General features: G+C 47.4%; 1 protein-coding gene across 4 annotated transcripts in view; it reads left to right on the plus strand.

The window, feature by feature from the left end:
- Positions 1-27,348, plus strand: part of LOC149334847 (uncharacterized) — a 221,262-nt gene that overhangs the window by 23,638 nt on the left and 170,276 nt on the right. For all 4 annotated transcript variants that reach the window (XM_089551475.1, XM_089551474.1, XM_089551476.1 and 1 more), the window contains exons 7-19: positions 4,835-5,010; positions 7,287-7,302; positions 10,091-10,491; positions 14,719-14,875; positions 15,244-15,371; positions 16,131-16,290; positions 17,718-17,949; positions 18,749-19,016; positions 19,994-20,080; positions 20,157-20,315; positions 21,019-21,154; positions 23,385-23,555; positions 25,208-25,445. In XM_089551475.1, the coding sequence (XP_089407601.1) occupies positions 4,835-5,010; positions 7,287-7,302; positions 10,091-10,491; positions 14,719-14,875; positions 15,244-15,371; positions 16,131-16,290; positions 17,718-17,949; positions 18,749-19,016; positions 19,994-20,080; positions 20,157-20,315; positions 21,019-21,154; positions 23,385-23,555; positions 25,208-25,445 (2,329 nt within the window). The remainder of the gene's footprint in view (positions 1-4,834; positions 5,011-7,286; positions 7,303-10,090; positions 10,492-14,718; positions 14,876-15,243; positions 15,372-16,130; positions 16,291-17,717; positions 17,950-18,748; positions 19,017-19,993; positions 20,081-20,156; positions 20,316-21,018; positions 21,155-23,384; positions 23,556-25,207; positions 25,446-27,348) is intronic.

Genomic DNA, 27,348 nt, shown 5'->3' on the forward strand with positions numbered 1-27,348 from the left:
GTACATTTCATTGTGACGAGGTCAAAGCTTGATGTAAAGTATACGAAAAGTTGTAATTAATGAGTCTGGACAACGCTTTTTCGTGACTGCTAATATGCGGGCGTCATGAGCGTAGTGCGCATTGCTCAGCGTATTGTAACTGGAGGCCGAGCCGCCGCGGTGGCTCAGTGGTTATGGTGCTCGGCTGCTGACCCAAAAGACGCGGGTTCGATCCCGGCCGCGGCGGCTAGAATTTCTTTGGAGGAGAAATTCTAGAGGCCCGTGTACTGTGCGATGTCAGTGCACGTTAAAGAACCCCAGGTGGTCGATATTTCCGGAGCCCTCCACTACGGCGTCTCTCATAGCCTTAGTCGCTTTGAGACGTTAAACCCCATAAACCAAATTGACGTAACTGGAGGCCAGCTTTGGCATGCATACAAAGGATTTAGCAGCACATATCTGCAATCTATTTTAACTTGCATTTCAAATCAGAGATGCCGATTTCTATGACGCAAAAAAAATGAAAACAAGATGGCTCTTCTATTCATTCGTAAACAGTTTTTTGTATTGATGTTGTTTCTTACTGTTGTGAGCATTCTCGTTACTCCCCTCGTTCTTTCCAGGCAGTTAGTTCTCGGTGAATCCTTGTTTGAGTTGTTTTTGCATTGGCGAACAATGCTGTAGCAGGTTACAAATTAACAAAAAACAGTTGTCATCAATGGACTACGGTGTGTACTGTGCAGAATTACTCCGCTGATCATTGAAGGCAGTTAGCAAAATTAGTTCTTTACTTTTTTACAATAAACCAGCAAGGATCACGAAAATTCTTGGGCTTAATATTTTCACAAAAGTGGGCGGAGCTCTTCTGTTAACTTGAGGGGTATCCGAACCTGTCAGTCAGTCGGTTTGGTTTGGTTTATGGGGTTTAACGTCCCAAGACTCAGGCTATGAGAGACGCGGTAGTGAAGGGCTCCTGAAATTTCGACCACCTGGGGTTCTTTAACGTGCACTGACATCGCACAGTACACGGGCCTCTAGAATTTCGCCTCCATAGAAATTCAACCGCCGCGGCCGGGATCGAACCCGCGTCTTTCGGGTCAGCAGCCGAGCGCCATAACCACTGAGCCACCGCGGCTGGGCGTCGGTCGGTCGGTCAATCAATCCTTATTTTCGATGCCCAGGAACAACCCTAAGATGTTAATGATGGTGGACATACGCACAAACACAAACACAAATGCCACATAGCGCTAAACCGACTCGGACACAGGGAGACAAACAAGATAGCGCCTGTCCTATTTGTCTCCCTGTGTCCGCGTCTGTTTAGCGCTGTGTGGCAAGTGAACCGTCACCAACTTACCCAAGCTTCCACTATGACACACAAAAACACACATGCACGCACGCACGCATCAGAAATGTACATTCATTTCACCACAAAGAAAAATGACCTAGTGAAGTATGGCAGCAGTCAAAGCGATAGAAAGCGTATTAACAGGCCTCTGCTTTAGAAAAATGCGTGACAGCGAACAGAAAGCATAACAAAAAGCGAATTCATGAAAACAGCGAGAACAACAGGAAATGAACAGAGCTAGAACAGGGAACAAAATAACAAACAGAAAAACAAACAAAAACAAAGAACACACTTTGAAAACAAAACACAGAATACAGCAAAATAGAATGAAGAATATACCATTCCGGAGCCCTTCACTACGGCGTCCCTCATAGCCTGAGTTGCTTCGGGACGTTAAAACCCCAATAAACCAATAATAATAAAATTCCAAATATGGACGAATATGACCTCTAAAATAGAAGACAAAACTAAATGAAACGCAATACAGAAATATAATAATAGTAATATTAATAATATTTTTATTGCCACAACACCTTGTGATACATAAGACTAATAATAATAATTATTATTTATTCAAAAATGTACAAATACACTTACAGAAATTAGACACGCCTATGCCATCACTCCGGCTTGCCTCGCGAAACCTGTCAGTAAGCAACAGGACTCAGCCACAAAAATTGGACTATTTTAGAGAGAGAAAAGAAAAAAGCAATAAAAAGAAACAAAGCAGATTACGAACAATGAAATACATTGCACAAAACAGGTAGGAAAAAAGAAGAAATTTCACAGTACCACAGAAAAGAAAATATGCAACACAATTATTCCAGGTACAATTTCTCCAGGTTTATGCGAATGTCAGCTATAGACTGACACGAGTTAATTTCAGGGCGAATAGCATTGAACATATCCGGTACATAATAGGCACGAGTATATTTGCCAAATCTGGTACGCGTGTGCAGAATTGAAAATGCGGGCTAATGACGTAAAGGCCAGGAAAGCATAGTGGTGACTTTAAATGCATAGTTTCAGAAATATTTGAGTACCATTGCATGAACAAAAAGCGATCGAAAATTAGGCATCCCTAGCATCCGAAAAAAGATCACATTTTGTGGAATACACACGTCGTAACACTTTTCAACATATATTTTAAAGAACCTATTTACACGTCGATGTCAGATAGAATAATAATAATAATAATAATAATAATAATAATAATAATAATAATAATAATAATAATAATAATAATAATAATAATAATAATAATAATAATAATAATAATAATAATAATAATAATAATAATAATAATAATAATAATATGCCAGTGGTGCTTTAATCCCAGAAAGTCGGTAGAAACGCTTCAAGTTCGAGCAGTGGCCGCTATGTGCTGCACGGCGCTGAGGGTTCAAAATTATCGCCTTAATTTTGAATCCTTTGTGTATACCAATGATTCCTTGAGTCCGCCGTAAGGAGTAAGTGCGAGCGCAGGGAGCGTAGACCATCAGAATCAATATATTCGCACACCAGCTCACTGCACTCTTTATTTTGAAGCGCACTCGGTCGCACTCTATTTTGAACATAGAGTTTCTTACTATTACCTAGAGGGAAAGCTGGCAAGCCGTCTATGGGAGTTTGCATGGAGACCCCACGTGACCACCTCAGCCACCATGGGCGCTCAAAGCATCATGGGGCGGTGAGCTACTTGTTGCGGAACTGCAACTTTTGGCCAAAAATAATAAAAAAATAAAGCTGTTTGATAACTGCAAACGTCCTGACATTCAATATCTTGTCTAATGATTGCAACAAACGAGCAGAAAAGTATTTAAGTGCAAAGTTTGCCTAAAATAAGAGATGACTAGCTTTCCTATTGGCCAAGTGATGAACTCTAAAAAACTAATATTTCGTAGTTAACAGGCGCACTTTTGAAAGCAAATATGTTTTAAAAAAAATGTTGTTGTTTAGATACTTTAAGAGGTTTTTTAATGGCATTTCGGAAGAGTAAAACCTTTTATTGGCGTCGTGTGTCGTTGAGTTTTCACTACTATGGCTTTTGCACACTGCGCTCGCGCGAAAGTCGTCTGCGCGTACACAAACAGCGTTTTCGGAATGAAACATCTCAGTAAAGCCACTCCGTGTTCCCAAAAAAATACAACTGTTCCGCAACAAGTAGCTCACCGCCCCATGATGCTTTGGGCGTCCATGGTGGCTGAAGTGCAGCGCCGCCAGCTTTCCCTCTAGGTAATAGTAAGAAACTCTATGATTTTGAAGGGTCGAAGCCGAGCTTCGCGTATGCCCTATGCCGCGACCGAGTGACGTCACGCGCAGCGCAGGTGCAGCCGCGCGCTACTGCGCATGTGCGCCGCCTTCTCACCGCCGCTACAACTGCGCGCTTCGCCTCCTCGCCCACCGTTTGACCTTTCTTTGCAGCCGCGTGTTGCCCGCCTCCCAGCCGGCAACCCTCCTGTCCACATTCCTGCGGGCAGTTTTAACCGCGCCGGTTTCCGTCTCCTCCGTACAGGCCATAGAGTTGCTTACTATTACCTAGAGGGAAAGCTGGCGGCGATGCACTTCAGCCACCATGGACGCTCAAAGCATCATTGGGCCGGTGAGCTACTTGTTGCGGGACCGTCGTAGTTTTTCGGGAACACGGAGTGTCATTACTAAAATGTTTCATTCCGATAACACTGTTCGTGTGTGCGCAGACGGCTTTCGCGCGAACGCAGTGTGCAAAAGCCATAGTAGTGAAAACGCAACGACACACGACGCCAACAAAAGGTTTCACTTTGCCGAAATGTCATTAAAAAACCTCTTAAAGTATCTAAGCAACAGCATTTTTTTTAAAACATATTTGCTTTCAAAAATGCGCCTGTTAATTACGAAATATTAGATTTTTTAGTGTTCATCACTTGGCCAATAGGAAAGCTAGTCATCTCTTATTTTGGGCAAACTTTGCACTTAAATGCTTTTTTGCTCGTTTGTTGCAATTTACGGGCAGGATATTGAATGTTAGGACATTCGTAGTTATCTAACAGCTTTATTTTTCTATTATTTTTTGGCCAAAAGTTGTAGTTCTGCAGTCGGTAGCTCACCGCCCCATGATGCTTTGAGCGCCCATGGTGGCTGAAGTGGTCTCGAGGGGCCTCCAAGCAAACTCCCATAGACGGGTTGCCAGCTTTCCCTCCAGGTAATAGTAAGAAACTCTATGGTACAGGCAGTGTGCGGACGGCCGAACGCCTCCACCGTTGTCGTGGTGCTCCCAGTGCGTTGTGCGCCAGCTGCGACAGCCATGACGTCAAACCAAGCATAACTGAAGCTTTTCGCTTGTATATCCAGGCTTAACCACAGCTAAGCCACTGCCTAATTTTTTTTTCTAATTTACAAGTGAAAAGGTCCCCATTGAGTTACACGATGTTCGTTAGTGACGGCGGACAGATGGCGTTAGTCGGTGATGTCCAGAGCAGCTGGGCACGCTCTAATTGCATTGGGCTTCCGCTTCGCTCCGGTGCGCAGACCACTCTCAGCGGAACGGGACGCACGGAGAATACCACAGGGGACAGCAGACCATCACTGAAGTGGAAGAAGAGCACGGGGGACAGCAACAGGTCGGAGGTCACGTCACCGAGGCCCCGAAAAACGTCACCAGCGCGTCTCTGGAGCACGGGGCTGCCGACCTACCGCCGCAGGCCGTGCGTATGCTGTTATGGTTCAGAAAAATTACTGGACATGCGCTGGCGCACAGTGTTTTTCTCCCTAGGAATTTTGTTCCTTTCATTCTTGCCCTGTGTTTTTGCGCGGCCGGAGGAGGAGAGAGACTTTAAAGGTGCACTAAAGAGGAATCTGAAGTCGTCATTTTGCCGCGGGAACTCGATCTGCACGTTCCCAGCATTCTTAAGAACTTCGATTCATTGCCCTGTGCGGCCGATTTCCCTAATTAGATTGGATTAACGTCCGGCTTCCGCCTTTCATTTTTTTTTAATTCCCCGCATACGGTGTGAGGAGTCGACCGACGCATGGAGTGCCTTTCAGGCAGTCGCGTGGCGACTTTGCTTTCGCTTTTATTTTGGTTCTTTTAGGTTTCCGTCAATAAATAGGTCTAGTCATAGATTACATAGCTGCAAATTAGGCCCACGGAAATAAAAATACGCGTGGACTCTTTGCTTTCGCCGACCACTACGTATCACTCCGCCGATGGCAGAGCGGCAAGCCGCCACGAGACTGGGTAAAAGGTTGATTGACTCCTCCCACCATTTACGGGGAATTCTAAAGAAAGGTGGGCGCCGGGACGTTTAGTATGATTTAAATTAGGGAAATTGGACGCACAGGGCAATAATTCGAAGTTTCTATAAGAACGCTCGGAACGTGTAGATCGAGTTCCAGCGGTAAAAATACGGGTTCAGATTCCTCTTCAGTGCACCTTTAAAGCATGCAGGAGAGGGCTGCCTGCTTGTTAGCCTCGCATGCTACTTATTAAGGGTCACTGAGGAAAGCGACAACTATGTTTTTTTTTTCTTAGTGAAAGTTCATTCTATGGTTTTCTATGGGTAGGTTTAGTTTTGTTCGGCCACAAACGGCGGATTTATACGTAATGAAATTGAATTAGCAAATATTTCCACTATTCAATTAAAAGTGGTCACATCAAGGCCGAAAAGGACTCCGTGATCGTCGTTTTGGAGTGAATGGCAGCGTAGCATAACCTCTGCGATGCAGACGTGAAAAACTGCGCCGGCGCACATAGTTTGCCCTGAAATCAGCCTGTGGCACCTGAATTTCATTTCCTCGCTTTTTCCTGGTTTACAAACACTCCGTTTTCTGTGAAAGTAAAGGCTTTGGATTAGAACTTCAATTTAACCTAAGTGTCTCTTTATATTGTATCATCCGGGCTACTATGCACGCTTTGCCAAATAGCGACAGTTGTAGTCTCTTTTCATACTCGCCTGGAGAGTCGGGGGAACGCGACACAAAGTTTCAAGTCATCGTCTCATTTTCACGGCTCGCACATATCAGCTAACAATTATAGCCGGGAAAGTGGCTTATAACAAGGATCATGCGTTGAGTTCAGCAGTTTTTTCTGATATGCGTGTCCCAGGCTGTTCGGCAGTTCCCCACAAGCCTTGCGCTGGCTTGGGCAGGCCCATATACGTAATCTGGTATACATAAAGAACATATTATTATTAAAAACCCCAATGTGGCACGGATTCTGCGGTGGCACGCAACATCCTCGGTACTGAAGAGGTAAAACTCTCCCTTTTAATCGCCTCGTCCATCATTGCACGAGAGCGCCTCAGAAGGGTCAGAAACTGCCAATGCATATGCCATACTCTGTGCATTGCTTTGTGGCCGGACTGCAACCAGTTCTTGATGTTGGGTGCTCCACTCACTCAGTGATCACTCGGGCAGTCACTTGTGCGATCGGCTGCTATGCGGCCCCGTCTTGCGCATGCGCTGTAGTTTCGATCCGGTTAGAGCGCAGCTCTTCGGCACCCGTTCCTGCGTTTCGCGGCGTCGCCGTTGTCTCTCGTAACCAGCTCCGCAGCCGGAACAGCGCACGCTCCTGGCGCCACCTATCGCATGCCCAAGCCAAAACGCATAGCCGCCATCGTTCGCCACTGCGTGTGGACAGGTGTGGACAGTGGACAGGCCACGTGGTGTTGAGCGGGGTTGGTGCATCGAGTAAAGCTATCACCCTAAAAGGAAAAAAAAAGGAGGCAAAGAAAGGGAGTGTCAATGTTTACGCTTGAAGCAAGGTGGTGTTTTTTTCTTTTCTATCTCCCAGATGTCACAGATGTCCATTTTATGTATTAATTTCGCTTCAGATTATTTGTGTGCACGGTGAAGCTGCTATATGTTTGACCTAATCTGAGTCTTCTGTGCCGAAATCACTCGCAAATCAATCGTGTTTATTACGCGAGTCGAGGATATTACTAATGGCCTGTGTTCCTTTTTCTTTTCTCCCGTTTTTCAGATTCCTGAAGAGAATGGTAGGTAGCTGCGCATTCTTTTTGTTTCTTGGAATCAGTGCCATATATTTTAAATAATTCTCCACGGCGGTGTATACACAGCTCACAGGAGTAACAATCCATTAGCATCCGCCAGAACAAACCTACACAACTGCGAAGACAACCCAGACATCTTTTGACGATCTTCACAGCCCTAAAAAATTCCTTTACGTCTTGTTATGGAAAGTCTTTTCCAGTTACAGATATTTCCTGAAAGCTGCTTATCCTTTTGTGGCAGCGTGGTTCTGCTACAGTTCATGTTAATTAATAATTTATTCTTCGATTCCTAAATTCAGCAGAGAGAAGTTTTCAGTAGCTTACGACACTTCCTTAACACGAACAAACCGTTTTCATGCTCATGAATAGGCGATTTCTTTTGTACTTCTTAACTCTGCTTAAAAAATATTTATGTATATCCTCCCAGAATGAAATGACAAGGTGCAAACATTATTGTTCTGAAGTTTGAAAACTGGCCGGCAATCATGCGTGGTGGCTACAGAGGTTTCGACCATTTATAGAAGCTGCCCTACATTCTCAATGAACCTGGCATCGAAACGTGCTTTCAGAGCCTCTGCACTGAGTTTGCAGAGAATTTTTTCAGCCATTTTAATTTTTTTTTAAATGTTGACTTCGATAGAGTAAGAGGCGGGTGTTGTCACTCCTCAAACTAATTCTGCTACAGAAATTCGCGGCAGTAATGTGATGAAGTCCTGAATAAAGATTAACGACAACAACAAGAATTACAGGTAGTCGTCTTTCTTTCAAACTTAGCGAGTAATTTTAAAACTGAAAAAAAAAAACAGGAAGCAGTAACGGAAACTGGTAGTGCAGCCGATAGCAAGGTTTCTCACGTGCGCTCATGCGCCGGCTGGATAAACTAAATTTATAAGCGATTAGTTGGTTCGTTAAATGCCAGAAATATTGAAATGCAGTCGTGTAAAAAACACCAAAAGAACTGGAAACGTTAACGACGTATGAATAAGCTCGGCTGAAGCCGCATTATGGGTGCTAAGATTTGAAATTTATTTGAAAGAACTGGTATGCCTCGAATGGCTCCTGAATATAGCGTGGAAGATGGGTCAGAGAAGAGAATATGTGCGTTTCGTTTACACACGAGTGTAAAAAAAAAATAAGCAGCAGGGTCGCCCTTTTAACTTCTCATGGTTTTGAAACTCCTTGCCGGCCACAAATTTTCAGGGAGCGTCCATGGCGCCTCCGTTCGAATGAGGATATTGCAGAAGACGCTGGTCAAAAATAGATTGGTTGGTTTATGGGGTTTAACGTCCCAAAGCGACTAAGGCTATGAGGGACGCCGTAGTGGAGGGCTCCGGAAATTTCGACCACCTGGGGTTCTTTAACGTGCAATGACATCGCACAGCACACGGGCCTCTAGAATTTCGCTTCCATCGAAACTCAACCACCGCGGTCGGGATCGAACCCGCGTCTTTCGGGTCAGCAGCCAAGCACCATAACCACTGAACCACCGCGGCGGCTCTGGTGGTCAAAAATAAAACCAACGGCACTGGTCAGAGTGGAGCTTCACTAAACTTTCTGAGAGCTACGTATAAGGCTAAAGGGCATTTGTCAGACAGAGAGAGCCGGAAGTTGGAGGACGGCTTTATTTAGGGAACCATTAAAAGGTAGGACTACGCGAATAAGACAAGGACAGGAGACACGTGCATGTCTCCTGTCCTTCGCGTAGTCCCACCTTTTAATGAAATGAACCAACAAACTCGCAAGAACGTTCTGTTAGGCAACCAGACAAGGTTTTTTGGTAGGGCTGACAGCACTTCAAATTTGTAGCCAACAGAAACTTTTAACATTTATTCTCGTTGTCATAGCTCACTACAAACACTTCTATAGCGTTTTTTTTTCTAGCCGTAATATTTTGTTCTCCGCAGTTTTTTTAACCGTTCAGTGCGCCATAAGGTCGTGCGGTGCTGTTGAGAAAGTTGAAAGACAAAATAGAGAGAGAGAGATGGGAACAGGAAATGGCAAGGAAAGCTCTGGACTCTGAACTAAACTTATTCGAGAGTACAGAGGAAGACTTCAGCTGCTCCAGGCAAAGATACAAACAGAAAATTTACAAACTATAAATTATGCCAACATTTCACCTGATGGGAAGCGTGCTCATTCGAACCTTTAAGGCTTCAAACTTCCTGGCATCTTAAGCTGCAGATGACTGGCTGATACACTTTTCTCATTCTCGTACAATGTGCCTAGCCTCGATCATTTCTCGATTGAGCTAGCTAAAGTGGGTCGCTAAAATGAGAGTGGCTGAAAAGGCTGAAAAGACAAACTGAGTCTTCAATACCAACCTCCAATATAACCATCTCAGCGCAAAAGCGTGTTTCGTCTTGTGTGCTCCTTTCTTTTGCCCGGTGTGTGTTTTGCGTTAAGTGAGATAATTATAAGGGTTGAAAACCAACTAGCGCATCACTTAACTCTTCTGGAGTACAACCACCATGCCAGTTGGCCGCCACGGTGGTCAGTGGTTATGGTGCTCGGTTGCTGACCCAAAAGACTCGGGTTCGATCCCGGCCGCGGCGGTCGAATTTCAACTGAGGCCAAATTCTCAAGGCCCGTGTACTGTGCGATGTCAGTGCACGTTAAAGAACCCCAGATGGACAAAATTTCCGGAGCCCTTCACTGCGGCGTCTTGAGCCGTTTTGGGACGTTGAACCCCCATTAACCATAACCCATACCAACTCGGCCAGGTGTCGTTGCTGATCAAACGCGGCCTCTCTCGTACGCGCGATGGACCTCGCAGAGATTCCGCCGTCGTCGACCGGCGTCTGCAGCACGTGGGGGCGGTTCCAGTTCAAGAGCTTCGATGGCACGCTGTTCCGCTTCGCCGGAACCTGCACGTACGTCCTGCTCAAGGACTGCGCCCCCTCAGAGTCCTCCTCGGGCCGGTTCTCGGTGGAACTGCACCACTCGGCGGGCTGCCCCGACTCGGCAAATTGCTCCCGCACTCTGGTGCTGGTCGAAACGGGCTCCGCCGGGATCGGCACTAATGGCGCAAGCGACCGTGTCAGCCTGCCGCTGGGTAGCCCGATTCCCCAGGACCCCCAGCCACTGGTGGATGCCATTCCGGGACTGAGTGCCCAGTACTCCGGAAAGTACCTCGTGCTCCAGAGTACGAAAGGGTACACGGTCTGGATCGACGAGGTGCGTGGAAACTGTCATCATCCTAAGCACTTTCACTGCAGGACCAAATCTTCTCCCAATTAACCCTGTCCTGTGCCAACTACGCCACCTTATCCCCGCAGATTTCTTGATCTTATCCTCCCACCTGATTTTCTGCCGCCCTATCCAGCTCTATCCTTCTCTCGAAATTCATTTCGTTACCGTAAGGGGCCATCGGTTGTCTGCTCTTTGCATTACATAACCTGCCCGTGCCCATTTCGTCTTCTCAATTTCGACTAGACCGTCGTTAATTACATAAGCTACGCCGTATGCTCGGCGGCCGTATAATAAACCCGTTTTGTCCTCTAGTGAAGAAAAGATAGTTGTACGTTTGGGAGAACGTTTACGTTTAACATCTTATTAATAATATCCTTGCGCCTGTCACAACTCCAAGTCAGCTTTCTCGCATAAGAAATGGGGCTTCGTAGCGTTTGCATAACAAAAGCGTGAACCATCCATTTACCTCAGCGCGCATAAACGATTTCCACCCACCGTGCTACATCGCTAACTTTTCATGAAAGGAAAAGTTTAGTGCAGTTCTGGTCACTTGCATGCTGATTAGGTTCTCGACGCACGGCTGGGGTCTCCAAAATTACCAGAGTTGATGCATAAGAAAGGGAAAAGTCAGTGGGGTGGCACAATCAGAGCCTTGTTTATCTAGCATCATGACGTTGTTGGGTGCACCGACAAGAAGCCAATGAGAAGGCATGACGAGGCTGACGCACGCCAACGAGACATTGCAGTGGTACATATTTTCAGAGAAAAACCACAAAACAAATCAGATTTGACATTAGCTGCGCGTCAATTAACAGGGAGATAAGACAAGCGTTGCATTTTGGGCCAGTTGGTTTTCGTACTTCCGGAAAAATTTGTGCACAGACGAGACAGGTTATGAAAGAGGGCATGCAAAAAAACGAAAGGAGATGGGACATTAGGAAATTTTCTTGCATTGAACGGCGGTGGGTGCCGCATGACCCGACTACTTTTAAGTACAAAGTGTACGAAACCTGGATGAAAAAGCGCCTTCATTTCTTTAAACAGCCCACTGGGGCAGTGTGATAAGGGGTATCAGAAACACGACCATTAAAAAATGGCTGATAAGTTAGCACTTTACATGTTGCCATGAATATGCGTTCATCAAGTAAGCCATGGTAAAAACAATTGTGTCCTTGAACATGTTAATAATAAATTTAAAATTTATATCGCACATTGATGCATGTACGAAGTGAGCAAAATGGCAACTCAAACATCTCCACACGATGCCTTCATTACGGGCTTACGAATCAGACACCGGGGATAAGAACGCTTCATACAAGTCGTGGGAAGATGGGCAGACACAGATACGCGCAAGCACATAAATAATAGACATCACCATAAGGAGTCCAAAAAGTGTCACATTTTTATCATGAAATGTTACATTTGTAATAAGGGACTAATTACTCATTGACATCCACCCGAGCGCAGCCATACGGCTACAAAGGAAAGCTATACAGCTTTCTCAGAAACTTCGTAGTTAAAGAAAAATTCGTCCTGGTCCGGGGTTCGAACCCAGGACCACCGCTTCACCGGAGCAGTCGCTCTACCAATTGAGCTAGCCAGGACTTCTTTTTTCTTCAACATGGTATTTATTACAGTGATGTAATGTTCTATGTACATGAACTATATACAAGCCATTATGAAAACAGTGGTAAACAATACATATTCAAAAGACCATGCACTAGAAAAGGGGCAATGCAGAGCACATCACTAATAGTGAGTGCCACTCCGGTTCGTACTCAGTCTGGGCATACACGTCTCTTAGATGAACAAGGACGGCAAGCTTATGGTAGGGCGAGAGCGAATTGATCAATAACTCGAAGTGGGAACTGTGTTGGTCAAATGTTTAAGGGAAACCCCCAAGGTGGAGTAGATTTGTAATAAGGGAGTAATTAGTCATTGGCATCCACCCGAGCGCAGCCATACGGCTACAAAGGAAAGCTATACAGCTTTCTCAGAAACTTCGTAGTTAAAGAAAAATTCGTCCTGGTCCGGGGTTCGAACCCAGGACCACCGCTTCACCGGAGCAGTCGCTCTACAAATCGAGCTAACCAGGATGGCAAGCTTGTGGTAGGGCGAGAGCGAATTGCCGTATGGCCGTATGGCTGCGCTCGGGTGGATGCCAATGAGTAATTACTCCCTTATTACAGATCTACTCCAACTTGGGGGTTTCCCCTAAACATTTGACCAACACAGTTCCCACTTCGAGTTATTGATCAATTCGCTCTCGCCCTACCATAAGCTTGCCGTCCTGGTTAGCTCAATTGGTAGAGCGACTGCTCCGGTGAAGCGGTGGTCCTGGGTTCGAACCCCGGACCAGGACGAATTTTTCTTTAACTACGAAGTTTCTGAGAAAGCTGTATAGCTTTCCTTTGTAGCCGTATGGCTGCGCTCGGGTGGATGCCAATGAGTAATTACTCCCTTACTACAAATCTACTCCACCTTGGGGGTTTCCCCTAAACATTTGACCGAAATGTCACATTGTTGCGATGATACAATAGTACGATGACTAGCGGAAAATTCTGCTCCAGCAAGTTTGATTAAGGAGCAGTTACTGGTGTTAATTGACATTTAACAGTGGCGACATAGAAGAGACTTAGTGGAGCGTGCTCAGATATACGCAAAAAGATAGCGAGCGCTTTAAAATTCCGTCCTTCGTACTGCGCATGCTCCAAACGCTATTTCAAATAGAGCCTTCACGTACGTTCGCGTTACGTACGCTGTTTTTCGAATTTAGCGCGTGTGCCCTTACGCTAGGAAAAGTAGTGTTGTTAAGATGGCGGCACCCACGTCACCCGCTTCGGAGAGAATTCGTCAATGTTACTGGGTTATTAGGCACATTCACTGCCTATAAATTGTTCACGTGATACTCGCTTTGCCTCCTCTCGCCGACAGCAAAACGAATGAGGGATAAACGTGCCCTATTTTGTATTCTGTGTTACGATTCTGTCGTTCCTAACCCTAACAAGGCACCGCCCAGTGTGGATTGCGTTGATTTGGATTCTTACGCCAAGGTAGCCATAGCCTTGCCAAAAGTACCCGTTCCGGCGGTAGGCAGGAGGGGTCCGAAATAACGCTAATACGCACCATGCTGTTATTAAAATTCTTGCTCGGTTCAGTTACCTAAAAAAAATTGGCCCTGGCTTGACTAAACTGGCCATGGAACTGGCTATCTACGCGATACGACTTGAATAACCACGACTAAGAGCAAAAAATATGTCGCAGAATATTTTTCAACTTTAACACCAGATGGCGCTACTGCAGTCTGCGCAATCATTGCGTTTCAGTTGGCGCACAATAACCTAAAAGAGTTCATGCGATTTCCACCGTAATTTCCCGCTAAATGTTTTCGTATAACGCACATAAGCGCTCATACGCTATGCTAAAAGTCTCCAGTAGCAGCGTCAAATGAAACGCGAACTAGAACTATAACCGGTAAATTCAAAACCGAAAGATAGTACACTAGGGAGGCAAAATAATAAACCCGATGATTTTCGAATCGAAGACGTTAAAATCGCTCTTTGGAAGTGTTAATAGGCCACTATTGTATTTCCTCTCGAGCCTCTTACAATGCCACTACGGTTGCTCAGTGGTTATGGTGCTCGGCTATTGACCCGAAAGACGCGGGTTCGATACCAGTTGCAATGACCCCATTTCGATTGATGAGACATGCTAGAGTCCGATGTTCTGTGTGATGTCAGGGCACGTTAAAGAACACCGGTAGGTAAAAATTATCTGAAGACCTCCACTACGGCGTCCCTCATACCCTGAGTCGGTTTGGGACTTTTAACTCCAAAGGTTAGCATACTGGGCGTCGTCTAGTTAACCTCCCTGCCTTTCCATTCATCTTTGTCTCTCTCTTAACCCCCATATGACATAAAACAAAGCAGCCACTAGTTAATTTGATTGTTTTGTGCTCGCGTGTCATTTGACGCTGATGGTACATGCATGATCTCTACGAAAGAGAGCATCTTCTCAATCAAGAAAAAAGAAATCACTTTTATTTTTCCATACAATTACAAAAAATATCTAAGACACCATTAACGCCAAATAAAGCGCCTGTCTGATATGTCGAAGAATGTGTTGACCTTACGAAAAAAAAATATAGACGCCGCTCCTTTTCGTATTGATGGTACCTGTACAAAGATTTCGATGTTTTTCTGGCGCTTACAGGACTCAGTTCAGATACGAGTGACGCCCGATCTGCGCGATACAGCCTGCGGCCTCTGCGGTCACTACGACGGTGAGCCGTCCAACGACCTCATGGTCCTGGACGCAAGGACCGCACTAGCTCCGCGGGAGTTTGGAATCTCGTGGGTGGTGGAAAGAGGTAAGGTCATTCACTAGTGGATTAGTGAGTGCCTATCGGCTTATCTCTGGTTGGGTATGTCATAGGATTCGTGTTTCTTTCACAGCTCGGCAGTGCTGTGAGAACGGTGTTTTGCTCTCTCAAACATGAAACAGCGTAAAAGTGGTGTGTCAGCAGTACTATGAGCAAGGCTTAACGACATCCTCACTGGTGGAGCACAGACTGCTTTTAGAGCGCCGTCATGTGCATGACGGTATGCTTTGCCAGCACACTGAATGTACATTAGCGATGTGAATAGCTGCAACTTTGGCTACATCACTTCTGCATATACTGTGCCTGCACTCTGCTAGACCACAGTGTTATTGGCGCATCTCCGCTTACCCCCACAGACTGCATCCACAGCGGCCTTGAGAGGGAAGCCTGCGCCATCCAGTCCAGTGCAGACAAGAACATCTCCCTGATAGCTTTCGACCGCTGCTCCATCATCTTCAACGACATCTACCGAGAGTGTCACGCGGTGAGAAGAGATATAGCGTCACACACTCTGCATGAAGGATATGTGCTACGATGATATATGGAGGGATAAACGCTCACATGAGGAGAGAGAGACATAACTTCATTTAATAGCAAAACTAAAATCCTAACCGGGACGGCTGCTTCCTCCAAGAGCCCTGTGGTATTCCATCCCCTTCAGCGTGGCATGGTCGAACAGCGGCTCGTCTCAGGAGGTTGGGTTGAATGGGTGAAACACAGCCTGGGCGTGGGAATTCCCAGATGTAGTGAGGGAGTGGGGGTTCAGTACGGAGCGGTGAGGATGGGGAGGAACAAGTGGGCCATATAACGGGATGGGAATGAGATGGCACGAACTTGTGGGATTTAAGTGGTCTAGTGTGGAGTGGGCGGGATCGTATATGATGCGAGTTTGCCGACAGTGTTTTATGACGGTGCGGTAGTCAAAGGGCTCGTTTTAGCTGTGAGCATGTGGTTGTGGGTTGGCTGCGCCGGTGCTTGGACGCTAAGTCCGGTGATGACCTCGTGCGCAGGGCCCATACAGAGGGGATTCGTTGCCGCTGTACGGGTAGTGTAGATGGCATGTGGGCTGAAGATAGAAGAGTGGTGCCTTTACAGAGGAGTGTGTATGCGGCTTGCGAGTCTGTCTAAGTGGTGCCTGAGCAGCGCAGGTGTATAGTGTGCACTCGCAGTCAGCCTTCGCAGGAGCCGAACAACTACGCACGCTCTAGCACGGGCATTCTAAGAACTTCCCGCGTATATCCAGGTGCTGAACCCGAAGCGCTTCTTCGAGGCCTGCAAAGAGGACTGCTGCGACAAAAGGTCACCCTCGGGCTGCGAGTGCGCCACGCTGGACGAGTACTTCCGGGAGTGCCAGCGCCTGGGCGTCCAGATGACCGATACCTGGCGGAGGGACACCATCTGCCGTGAGACGCTAACTTCCGTGCTTGTCTTAGAGTGCAGTCTAGAAGAGCGGAGGTATTCAAAAGTGCACTCAGGCTTTCGCTGTACTGGACTTATGCGCCATGTCTGTAGGCTTTTTCTCGCACTGCACTTGGGAGCATAGATCAATGCCAATTTTCCCAGATTTTCAATGCTCCCGCATGTGATTTGTTTCACGGTATATGTACAAATGAGATACATAGAGGGCGCCCGGAGAGCAAATTACGCGAGTTCATAGCGAAGAGCAACCATCTCGGCTGCTGTCCTAGTGAGTCTGTAAGCGACTGACACACGATGGCGAGGCATTCTTTTTCAGAGACATAGTAGTTGGCTTCTGTCTTCGATAGTGCGAGGCTTGCATAGGCGATAACTCGTTGTTGGTCCTGCTGAATTTGAACGAGGAGCGTCCAAACCAACGTTGCTCACATCGGTGTGGTCTCTTGTGTCTGCAAGTTCATCAAAGTGCGCCAGCAAGGGAGATGACTGCAGGCGGCGTTGAAGCTCTTGAAACGCCTTCTGCTGCGGTGGTTCCCACTTGAACTGTACATGCGTTTTTGTCAGATAAGTAAGGGTTGACGCAATTTTAGAGAAAGCCTCCACGAAGAGGTGGTAACACGCGTATAGCCCGAGGAAACGACGAACTTCCTTCTAGTCACGCGGCGGTGGCAAATTGGCAATGGGGGACGTTTTCTCGGGATCCGGAAGGGCGCCTTATTGGTTCACGACATGACCTAAAAACTTTAACTATTCATATGCAAAATGGCATTTTTCTGCTTTTAGAGCGAGGCCTGAAGACGTTATGGCCTGCAGTACCTCCTCAAGGCGACGAAGGTGCTCCTCGAAAGACGGGGCAAAAATAATGACGTCACCCAGATAGACTAGACAAGTCTGCCACTTAAAATCCGCAATGGCGGTATCCATGAGGCTTTGGAAACCCGCGGGCGCCGAACAATGACCAAATGGCTTTTTCTGAAACTTATAGAACCCGTCCGGAGTGATGAATGCCGTCTTTTCGCGGTCCCTCTCGTCTACGTCAATTTGTCAATATCCAGACTTAAGGTCCATGGAGGAGAACTATTTGCTGTTGCATAAGCGCATAACGCATAACGTGTTACATAACGGGTGCATCGTATTTTTGTTTCCTCCTCTTTTAGTCAATATCTGAAAAGGTGCCATGGCGTGCGTGCGTTAACTGCTGTTATTTGACGAACCGAGTTGTACAGTGGGGCTGTGTGGTCGCTTCACCCAGTGATGAAAAGCGGAAAAAAAAACAAAGGCAAATCGGATACAAATGGAATCGTTATATTATCACAGCTCTTTCCCTCTCTATCAATCTCGCTCTTCATAGATGCCAACTTGAGGACAGACAAACAAATACGTTCAATGATTTCTGTTCTGCTTCGTCTCGCAGCTCACACTTGCGACAATGGCAGCGAGTACCGCGAGTGCGGACCCGCTTGCCGTGCCACTTGCGCCAACCGCGAGCCGACGTGCGCCGTGAGCCAGTGCGCATCGGGATGCCACTGTCCGGAGGGGACACTGTGGGACAGGGGACACTGCGTACCAGCCGGGAGATGTGGGTGTGCCTACAGGGGACGCACCTACCAGGCCGGGGAGCAGATCGACCAGGACTGCAACACATGGTGCGTGCTCTCGGGGAATGAAAATGCTTGCCATGCCAGCCACGTTTGCTCAGATGGAACATGTTTTCCCGTAGTCACATATATCGCGTGTGGCGCAAATAAACGCACGCGGTAGAATGCTTCTCCCAGCTAAACGGGCGCATTGTTCGAGCTGAAATTTCGCACAGAAGTGGCATTTTGTAGACAGAATTGTTTCATCCTACATTTGTTTGGGTTACTTGCCTGAATCGATCAAAAAAAGTTGCGTATTTGCGTCGCCTGCGGCGACAGCGGAGGAAATCATGCCGTTCTGTCAGCGATCGCACCGGTGGCGTCATCTCGTTTGTCGACAGTGAAGATTCAGCAAAGGAGAGAGGTTCGGGCGGTTTGAAGACGCTCTTTCAACTGTTTTTTTAATGGTCATAGAAAACTGAACGTGCTGAAACTTAGTTTTGCCAAGCTAAGTTTTCTGTGACCATTAAGAAACCAGTTGTAAGAGCGTCTGCGTATCTCCCGAATCCCCCTTCTTTGCTGAATCTTCACGACCAACAAACGAGATGGCGCCACCGGTGCGATTGTTGACAGAGAGGCTTAATTTCCTTCGTCTTCGCCGCAGACGATGCGAATATCCGACTTATTCTGTTCGAATCAGGTAAGTACCCCAAGCAAACGTGGTATAAAACAATTATGCCGACCAAATGCCATTTCTGTGCGGAATTTTAGCTCGAACAATGCGCCCGTTTAGATGAGAGAAGCATTTTACGGCGTGCGTTTATTTCCGCAACACGCGATACATAGTGGTGGCATCATTCACGCGCAGCGTGTGCGACGACGGCCGCTGGCAGTGCACCAAGGCCATCTGCGCCGCCACTTGCTCGGTCCTGCTGGGCGGCATCTACAACACCTTCGACGGCGGCCGCTTCCAGATGCGTGGGCACTGCGGGTTCATTCTGCTCCAGGCGGAAGGCATCCGCGTCATCCAGAACAGGCGGGCCTGCGCTGGCCTGCCTCCGGACGGGGTCTGCCTAGGAGACGTGCACGTGCAGGTCGGCGACAAAGTCCTGGTCTCCATCAACCGGGAGCTTCAGGTGAAACAACTGCGAGGAACTGCTTTCGTCACAGCGCCACCATACACGTGGGATTTGAAGCGCTTGAAGGCGAGATAGGGTCACCGACCTGACAACGCTGACAAATGCAGTGCCGTGTCGAACGCTGTTTACTAGTTAAGTTTGCAAATCGCAGTGGGTTTATGCTCTGGTGCAACCTGAGTATTAGTTGTGAACCACTGTTTCAGGAGTTCCACCCTTAGCTCTTGATTTCTTTAAAGGCCTCATTGCAGCATGTATTGCCAGTTGTTTTTCGCCTGCGAGTAAAATGGTCTGGATAATCTGAAGACCTTAATTGCCAACAGTCTTAATCAAATTCAAATAAATTTATTCCTCCAGTCTAAGAAACATAAACACATTATATGAACCAACTAACACAGGAACCTCTGAGATCGCAGTTCGACTTCTAAAATCAACACTAAGAGAGTTCGATAAGTGGTCTGTACTAAGGCGCTTGAAAGTCCTCATCGCCAATGAAGACGCTGTCTGTATCTACAGAGCCCTTGAGGACAGCACTGGCCGATAGTGAATTGTACGTACAAAAAATAACTGAAGTTTAATAGAGTACACTGTGGGGCCAGTTGGTCATACATAATCTGAACGAAAAAACGTAGCGTTGAAACAGGACACAGAAAGATGAGGACAGGAGAGGGCTACACGTCCTGTCCTCATCTTTCTGTGTCCTGTTTCAACGCTACGTTTTTTCGTTCAAAAAATAACTCGAATGATTGTCACCATAAGAAGCTATTATTTTAAAGCGTCTTCATTAGTCAGTGTTGAAGGTTGGTCATGGGATCCCCTGTGGCCTTCTTGCCTTATGTATATTGACGCATGGGGCGGTTATAGAGTGTATCGCGATAAATTTGAGCAGCCCAGACGAAAAACGAGGACAGCAATGCACAAGATCTGCAGAGCTACCGCGGAATTTCATGAGAAGCTAAGGGGTGTCCTGGTTTCAGGTGCTCGTCAATGGCCGGGAGCTGACGTCACTTCCTGCTGTGCTTCCCAAAGTGACCATAACAAAGCCAACGTCCTTCTTCATTGAGGTTGGTGCTTGAGCTTACAGTCTGGAGTCTTTAATTGTGGATCGAAAAGAATGCAACATACGGGGCTCTGTTCCAGGTGGAGACCGAGGGTTTGACGTTGCTCACTGACGGCAAGAGCCGCCTGGTGTTGACAGCTGCCGAGGGCCTATACACGAAGACGATGGGTCTCTGCGGCACCTTCAACCACAACAAGCAGGACGACTTCTTGTGCCCGGGAGGAGACGTTGATTACCAGGTACAGAGGGTATATATAACTAACAAGTGCACTATGCAGCCAGCTGGGACATCAATGAGACGTGTTAACCTTTTGCATTATTTCGGCATCGCTTTCAATCGTCCTGCTTTCCTGGCCTCAGTGGTGTACTCTGCCACCGCACTAAGCCATAGAGCTTCTCGTACCGCCTGTCTAACGCGTCTAAACGCTCTGAAGAAGCAATGGTCGGGTCTTACAATTGCGTGAAATCGGGGACTGCAGTGGAAATCCAGGGAATAAAAAAGCAAATCTCTGTCTTTCGACGGTGGACAACAGCGCAAGGACACAAGGACGAAGGAGGGCAGGATAAGTGCGCTTTTGTTTGGAGGATGTAGTGCCCTCTAGGGAGTGCACGAACATTTCTTAGCTGCACAGAAAACTGGTTAGAAACGAGTCTCCAGCTGCGCGCGCAAAGTGGCGATTGTGTGCTGACAACTTCCGCCGTGTGTCGCTGGCTCCTGTTGCGAGAACGGACAGCACATGCGCGGATTTGTTTTCAAGCTTTGTAGAAGAAAGAGGAGGAGAGGTGCACCTATATGAAATAAGGCGACTTTGAGTGCAGACTGCGAGAAGACTGCGAGCAGACTGCGACTGCAGACTGCAGACTGCGAGCAAGACTGTGGAGTGCCTCAGAACTTGATTTCAGCCTGAAGCTCGTCTGTCTGTTGCGTGTCTCTCTCGCTAGGTGGAGTCGTTCGCTAAGCAGTGGGCAGACGGTGAGTGCGACAACGTCGAGTCGGTGAGCATTCATTGCGACCTCGAGTCCTTCTCGCCGGACAGAAAGCACCTCTGCAGGCAGCTCTATGAAGGAGCCTTCACTGGTGAGTTCCGCGCGTGCCTGGTTGCTGCTCACAGCAGAGCACAATTCAAATGGTTAACAAAGCGCGAAAGCTCAACTGGACTTCGTTAAAACCTGCTGCGGTGTCTCAGTGGTTAGGGCGCTCACCTACTCAGCCGGAGTGCCCGGATTCGAACCCGATCACGGCGGCCACGTTTCGATGGAGGCGGAACGCAAAAAGGCGCCCGTGGGCTGTGCGATGTCAGTGCACGTTAAAGATCTCTAGGTGGCCGAAATTAATCCGGAGACCTCTCTTTAGGCAGAAATGGTAATAGCGCTGCAATAAGACGAACACAAGAAAGACTGGCGCAGGATAACGCATGTCCTGTGTCAGTCTTTCTTGTGTTCGTCTTATTGCAGCGCTATTACCATTTCTGCCCTAACTGACGTTCTTCTAAACCGGAGACCTCCACTACGGCACCTCTTCCCTCCTTTCTCCTTCCACTCTCTCTTTTATCCCTGCCCTTGCGGCGCGGTTCAGGTGTCCACCGAGATATTTGAGAGAGATACTGCGCCATTTCCATTCCTAAAAAATTTACTTCGTTAAAGAAGATTGTCTCTGGTCGCAATCTATGCTGGCGCTCAAGATTCTCGTTCATGCAGTTGCAGCAAATTAAGCTAATTCAGCAAATTAAGCAAAGAAGCGCTTTTAGCTGGGCGCATTGGTGCATTATCGGGAAGGACGCAGGAAAATACAATCACGGACGTAGTGAGGAAACAGGAGGAGGGCTGTACTAGGCCTGTGTTCGTATTTTTACGTTCCTGTGGCTTTCCTGAGTAGGCAGAACCATTCGTTTAAGGAGACGGCTGTGCAACCGGTGTTGGGAAATGTCCTGGGAAACTTTACTCCTTTACATGTCTGTTCGCCTAATTATCCCGGTTGCATGCGTTAAACACTGAATTTACCATGCTCTTGCATTACAAAAACCGTTGCCGCATCCAAGTGACGCGGGGTTGCTTGTTCCTAAAACAAACCAGCGTCTAATGACTCGTATTCGTATGCCTTTTGCTCAAAATCCACATCCGTGCCATGTGTGGTGTCAGGTCGCACATGCTCACCAGGTGCAATAAACTCCTCAGGGGGGGGAGTGGATTAGGGATATCTGGTACAGCGAGCGTTTTCGATTCGGCGGACGCGGTTGTCGCGACGCGCGTCTCTTCTTTCACTCTTTCCTTTCATATCTTTCTATTCTCCTTCATCTGCACGTGGCAGCGGCTGTGGCTCAGCCGGAGCCACTGGGCAGGCCCGTGCAATTTCCTTTTCATCCTTCTCTCAGTCACAACAACTACGACAACTCCTTCTCGGGTCGCGAGGCTAACGACTCCTTATTGCCCCGCTTTTCTCGCGAGGGAAATTTAAGGAGAGAGGACCCCCCCCGCCTCCGCTCTTCCTTCCAAGATCGGGAATAGGGAAACCCTGAACTCCATTTTTACAAAGAAAAAGTCCAAGAAATACAGAGCTCAAATAAGTCCGCTCCCTCTAAGAGTGGCCTGTAAATCCGCTCCTTCTTTGTCGTTCGTTTTGGGAATTCTGTTACTAAAGATGCCGGCTGGCAGCCAAACCTAACGGACTTTTCTTCACAGCACCTAAACACGTCTGTGGACAAACTTTAACTTGTGTGTCTATTTTGCGCAATTTTGAAGCGAAAGCTTCACTACGCTAGTCAACACCGCGCTTCGCGTGAGCCGGCGTATGTCGGAGCACGAGTGACGTCACGCACGGCGCAGGCTACTGCGCATGTGCGCCGCCGCTTCTCCTCCTCGCCACCGTTTGACCTTTCGCCGCAGCCGTGTGCATTTGAAAGGAGGGGTATATAAGGCGCGCTTGCCCAATGCCACCTAGTCCAGAGGGCGCTGGCTTGCCCATAGAACAGGCGCACGCTGCCGCCTGCTATGCGTCATCGTTTGACGTTCGCCGCAAGCGCGTGTTTATCGCGGATTACCGCAGCTTTTCGCTTCGAGATATCCAGGCTTAACCTTAGCTAACCCCCAGTCTATTTTTTGCATCTGTATTTTGTGTCCATGCTTTTATTACTGCTGCTGTTTTTGTGCCGTTTAAGTTTTCCTTGCTTGAAATTGTATGTTTAGTTTGTACTCTCTGCCATTATTATCCTCTCTGCATGCATGTTTTAAAGGCTGCTCAAATCGCGGAGGCGGCACTACAGTGTCTGTAAATACAGCGCAAACGGAAAATTTTCTTTTGCCTTCCGCAGCTTGCCATCACTCGGTGAATCCGGATTCGTACTTCGAGCTCTGCATCCAGGCCTCGTGCACCTGTCGTTCCGAGTCAGCGGAATGCCTCTGCCCGGTATTCTCGCACTACGCACACGTGTGCGCCTCCAAGGGTCACGTGGTCGACTGGAGGCCGCAGGTGCCGGTCTGCGGTGAGTGCAGGAACGCGCGCATGACTGGCTGGTAGAGCTAAGGCTCCGTAAGACAAAATAAACCAACTTAATATTTACGTCCGATTACTGAATTATAAAGGATCAGCAAAAAAAAAAGAGCCTAGAATCAGCGGCTGCTTCAACTGCGCAGCGTGTCAGAGTACCTGCGAGATTGCTCTTCTCTACTGACGCCCTAGAAACGCAAAAATAAAAGCGCGAGTGCATACTGAGATATTAGTAGTCAGTGCAGTTTTACAACGTCGCACTATTTTATTTTGCTGTCCCAAATGCACTTACACCACACATGCGTATTTTCAATTAAAAGGAAACTGCATAGGTTTTAGAAATCAACGAGCTTAAGAGGGTCGAATGTGTGAAACATGGAGGTAAAGCATGCGAAGTCTTTTTGGGCTAGCACTTGAAATAGTGAAGTAACCGCCGATTAAAATCCGGACGCCTTTCAAGCTTCTCCGCAGCGCACAACGCCAAGTGGGGCGCATGATGACGTCATCGAAGGTATCGGTACATTTCCAACGCACAAACACCTGCTTTGAAGGAAAAAAACCAGACGAACCCTGCCGAGAGTTGTTTGGCAGCGTCTAAAGCGTGAGGGCAGGATGTGGCTGACGACAGCGGCAATTTGAAATTATACCTTCCTTGACGTCACTCTGAGTTTTCTTGCACTCCTCCAGTGCATTGAGGAGAAGCGCACATTTCAATCGTCGATTACGTCATTATTTTCTATTTATTTTATTTATTTACAGATACTGTCAATCCACTGGGGATTTTAACAGGAAGGGCGCTGGAATAAGGCACATCAAAGTTTAAACTACAACAACGTCAATGAATTATTGACACAAAGGGTGAACAAGAAGAAGGATTGAAGGGCAATATAAAATGACTACAGTTTCGCACTTAATTAAGGTTCAATACATAAAAGTCATGGGATACAGCATAGGGTCGTCGGATTGTACAGTTAGTTGAAGATAAGATAACATATTCAGTACGTGGGATATATGTGAGAATAGAACCACACGAGCACTGGTAAGAAAAATGGCAAGGCAATAAAAAGGAAGTTGCCAACAAAGGCTCAGAATTCAAGTGTGTTTACGAGTCAAGACAGTTTTCTACCGACTAAGTGAAGATATCTAGTGATGTGCTGCGGGTAATGGAGTGCTGAAGGGTGTTCCATTCTGTTATTGTAAGTGAAAAAAAAAGAGGAGTATTTCAGGCAGTCAGTACGAAATGTGTGCTCTTTTAATGTTTCTGAATGTCTGTGACGTGTAGGTCTTGTCTCTGGTGCCATTAGGTACCTAGTTTTATCAAGTTTAAGCTGATTATGGAGTAACTGGTAAAGTGATTTTAGTCGTGCAAGTTTAGCTCTATTTTCAAGAGTGAGAATGCCGGCTGTCTTTAAATGCTTGTGTAAAAATGCTAGTCCAGAAACACTCGGCATGCTTTACCTACAGCCTACGTAGATTTGAATCCTTGAACATTGCGAAATTCCCAAAAAAGTGCTGCAGCTGCCCTTTAACGGCTCTCATATTATTATTATTCTTTTTCACAAATGCAAACACCCTGCCAAAGTTACCGCTGTCTTTCGTTCACTCAAAGCCATCCACTCATTCCGAGCCGCGTGCTTGTCGTGGCAGGCGTGTACTGCGAGCGGGGCCAGACGTACCAGAGCTGCGCGCCCGTGTGCGACTCCAGCTGCGCACTGATGGGGCGCAATTCGTCGTGCGGCGGCCGCTGCGTGGAGGGCTGCGCCTGCGAGCCCGGCTACAGCCTGGACCGGCGAGGCCGATGCGTGCCCGTGGGACAGTGCGGCTGCCTCTTCGCCGGACACGAGTACCCGGCGGGATTCAAGCAGCGAAGACGCGACAAGCACTGGTACCGCCCTTCCTCAGTCCCCCCCCCCCCCCCCCCCCCCCCCTACTCGTGGAGGCATCCCACGGGACAGAACCAAAGATCCCCTCGAGATGTCGAACACTGAGGACGCATTACGAGCAAAGGTCCCGAAGAAAAACCCTTGGCTGTAAAGAGAGAGAGAAACTCTTTAATGAAATACAGAGACTTTAGCCGGCGTTTAAAAAAATTCGCTGTGGCTTAGCTTGGTTAAGCCCAGTAATTGCGAAAGAAATATCCGTACCTACGCCATGGTTCAGCTGGTAGTGTAGCTGGTGGTGGTGCTTGTGGTTAGACTTGTGGTGATGCATCGGTTATCCAATCCAATCCAATCAAATCCAATCCAATCCAATCCAATGGAATTCAATCCAATGTAATCTACTCAAATCTAATGTAGTCTAATCTAATCTAATCCAGTCCAGTCCAATCTAATGTAATCCAATCTAATCCAACTAATGCAATCAAGGTCAAATGAATGTCAATGGTGGTCACCGCCGCGGCACGATGGTGGTCACCGTGCAAAGTACAAGTAGTATTGCTTTAGCAATAAAATCGCTGGCATGTTACTCTGCGTAAGGAGGGGAAATTGCGAGGTAAAGCCAGAAGGAGAGCAGTGTCAAAATGGTAAAAAAAAAAAAACGAAGATAAAATGCGGCCATTAAATGGGTACTAAGGGTGCAACGGCGAGTATTGATGTAACCTATGGAATGATGGAGTGCATAGTCCGACAAATGGGCTGACGAAGTTCACTGCATGAAGAATGCATAAAGGTAACGTGCAAGTTGAATTTAAAGCTTATCGGGATGTCCAATGTCTTTTAAAGATGTAAATAGAAAGTTCATTGCAGTGAAGACTTCTGACAAAGGCTGTAAAATGACGAGGCTAAGGGGCTCAACACGTACAGTCGTTGTCAAAAGTAACCAGGCTCCATGGTTTGCTTCTCATTCGTATAACAGAGCCCTCACGGCTTCAGTAAAGATCAAAAAGTTCTTTGAAGGTGAGAACAGGGGTTCTTTTTACCATACAGAGGTTGAGAGCTTGAGGGCTGGCATAATAGCTTTCATATACGAATGTGAAGAAAAACGTGCAGCCTGGTTACTTTTGACAAAGACTGTACAACCACTTACCTTAGGGATACAACAGGCGATGGTTGCTAGTGGGTGCCGAAATGATTTAACGCAATGATGACGCCACGCTTGACTGCCACTGCACAAACGCGAATAGCCGCGGTGTAGCGAACGAGTGATTGGGCGCATTCGGGGCGGAGGGGAAGTGTGCACTGTGCATCACGGTCTAGATTATGCAGGGGATAAAATTCGACTGCCCAAGGTTGGCCTTCGCCGGAGGGCGAAGAAGAGGGCAGAGGCGCCGTACGGTGGTTCCGATTGAGTGATTACCAGGAATTAGGGGCAGTTCTCAGGCATTGTTCTGCAGCCACTCGGTCATTCACTTTCTTCCTTACGCCCCGCCGCGGTGGCTCAGTGGTTACGGGGCTCGGCTGCTGACCCGAAAGACGCGGGTTCCATCCCGGCTGCGGGCTGCTGAATTTCGATGAAGGTGAAATTCTAGAGGCCCGTGTACTGTGCGATGTCAGTGCACGTTAAAGAACCCCAGGTGGTCGAAATTTCCGGAGCCCTTCACTACGGCGTCCCTCATAGCCTGAGTCGCTTTGGGGCGTTAAACCCCAATAAACCAAACCAAACTTTCTTCCTTACGTCACAGATGATGTAAAAGTGGGATTTTTGAGGAATTAAAGCCTTGCGCCACGTGGTGGCAGCCAAGGAAACTAGAAGCACTTGCTCCGCGTTCCTGGCTGTGATATGCACTTGGGGGCGGAATAAGGCATACGGACGGGACAGTGCCGACTACCCACGAACTGCGCCAACTC

Source organism: Amblyomma mixtum, chromosome 7 (genome assembly GCF_055824585.1).
Source record: "Amblyomma mixtum isolate Tamu chromosome 7, ASM5582458v1, whole genome shotgun sequence".
Taxonomy (NCBI): Eukaryota; Metazoa; Arthropoda; class Arachnida; order Ixodida; family Ixodidae; genus Amblyomma; species Amblyomma mixtum.